Source organism: Sinocyclocheilus rhinocerous, unplaced genomic scaffold (assembly GCF_001515625.1).
Source record: "Sinocyclocheilus rhinocerous isolate Xijiao unplaced genomic scaffold, SAMN03320098_v1.1 scaffold358, whole genome shotgun sequence".
Taxonomy (NCBI): Eukaryota; Metazoa; Chordata; class Actinopteri; order Cypriniformes; family Cyprinidae; genus Sinocyclocheilus; species Sinocyclocheilus rhinocerous.
In genome coordinates, this window is record NW_015650700.1 from 396063 (window position 1) to 397379 (window position 1317).

The 1317-nt window shown below is 42.5% G+C and overlaps 1 protein-coding gene across 2 annotated transcripts in view; it reads left to right on the forward strand.

Annotated features, from left to right (window-relative positions):
* Nucleotides 1-1317, forward strand: part of LOC107712342 (F-box only protein 9) — a 9189-nt gene that overhangs the window by 5752 nt on the left and 2120 nt on the right. For both annotated transcript variants that reach the window (XM_016517568.1, XM_016517567.1), the window contains exon 10: nt 471-566. In XM_016517568.1, coding sequence (XP_016373054.1) covers nt 471-566 — 96 coding nt within the window. The remainder of the gene's footprint in view (nt 1-470; nt 567-1317) is intronic.

Here is a 1317-nt window from a genome sequence, read left to right on the forward strand (position 1 = left end):
AGGGGTGTAACATTTCCGTCTCACGCTTGAGGTATTCGTCCAATCACTAGGCACTGTATAGTTGGCCAATCACAGCAACACCTCGCTTTTCAGACCGATGAGCTTTGTAAAAATCGACGCATTTCAAAAAGGCGGGGCATAGAGGAGAAACAATAATGTACAGTATGTGGAAAATAATGTTTTTTTTTAAACTATAAACCGCATAAACACATTTCATTACACCAAATACACAAAATAATGTTCTTTTTAGCAGCATCATATGACCCCTTTAACAATGGATCCCATTAATTTCTGTTTTATGGAGAAAAATAAAATCTTTTACTTCCCACAAAAGAAAGTCAAGTTTGGAACAACATAAGGAGTAAACGTGGACCGAATTTTCCTTTTTGGGTGGAGTATCCCTGTAATGGCCCTGAACAATATCTGTTTTGTTCAGTGTTATCAGGCTTTGACGAGACCTGATCTTTTAGGTACCTGCGCTTCTTCCCTGATGGTCAGGTGATGATGTTGACCACACCCGAGGACCCTTTGGTCACTGTCCCAAGGCTGCGCACCAAGAACTCCAGGTACGTGTCATGGGCCTAAATAACAGACCTCTGCTCTGAATTTAACTTGGCTGACAGCACATTTCTAGGCCATGTACCATCTTTAAATCATTAAAGGGCACATCGGATGCCCATTTTCCACAAGTTGGTATGATTCTAGGGTCTTCATGAAATGTCTGCAACATAATTTGGTTAAAGTTCCTCAATGGTCGAGTAAAAAGACACCCTTTTTACCTTGTCAAAAACAGCTCTGTTCACAGCGGGCCATTTCGGTGCATGTCTCATTAAATGATAATGAGCTACTGCTCACCCCGCCCCTCTCTTCCGTTTTTTGTGTATTCAGTGGCACGTTAACATCAATAATAAAACTAATCCTCTGCTTCCTCAGTGGCTCTGATGTCGGGAGAAAATGAAGACTCTTATGTTCACTTTTACATCCAACTACAAAACACCTGCATTGCTTATGAGTCATTGTTGTCGCTACAGCTGCTCGAGTGTGGATAAAATGGCAGACAGCGTACAACTGGCCGAGGGCGGAAATTTGCTAATAAGGGACAGTCCGTCAGCGGTTGTAGGCGGGGCCTGAGCAATATGACATCATAGTGCTCAGAAAATCAAAACGGCTTGATAATTGAGACTGCTTAGGTTTTTTGGGGATTATAAAAAAGGAGTAAATGCATTTTTATCATTGTAGGTAGGGCTGTGACGGTTGCAGATTTTTACCACCGCGGTGGTAATGGACCAACTACCGCCGGTGGCGCGGTGTTGATAT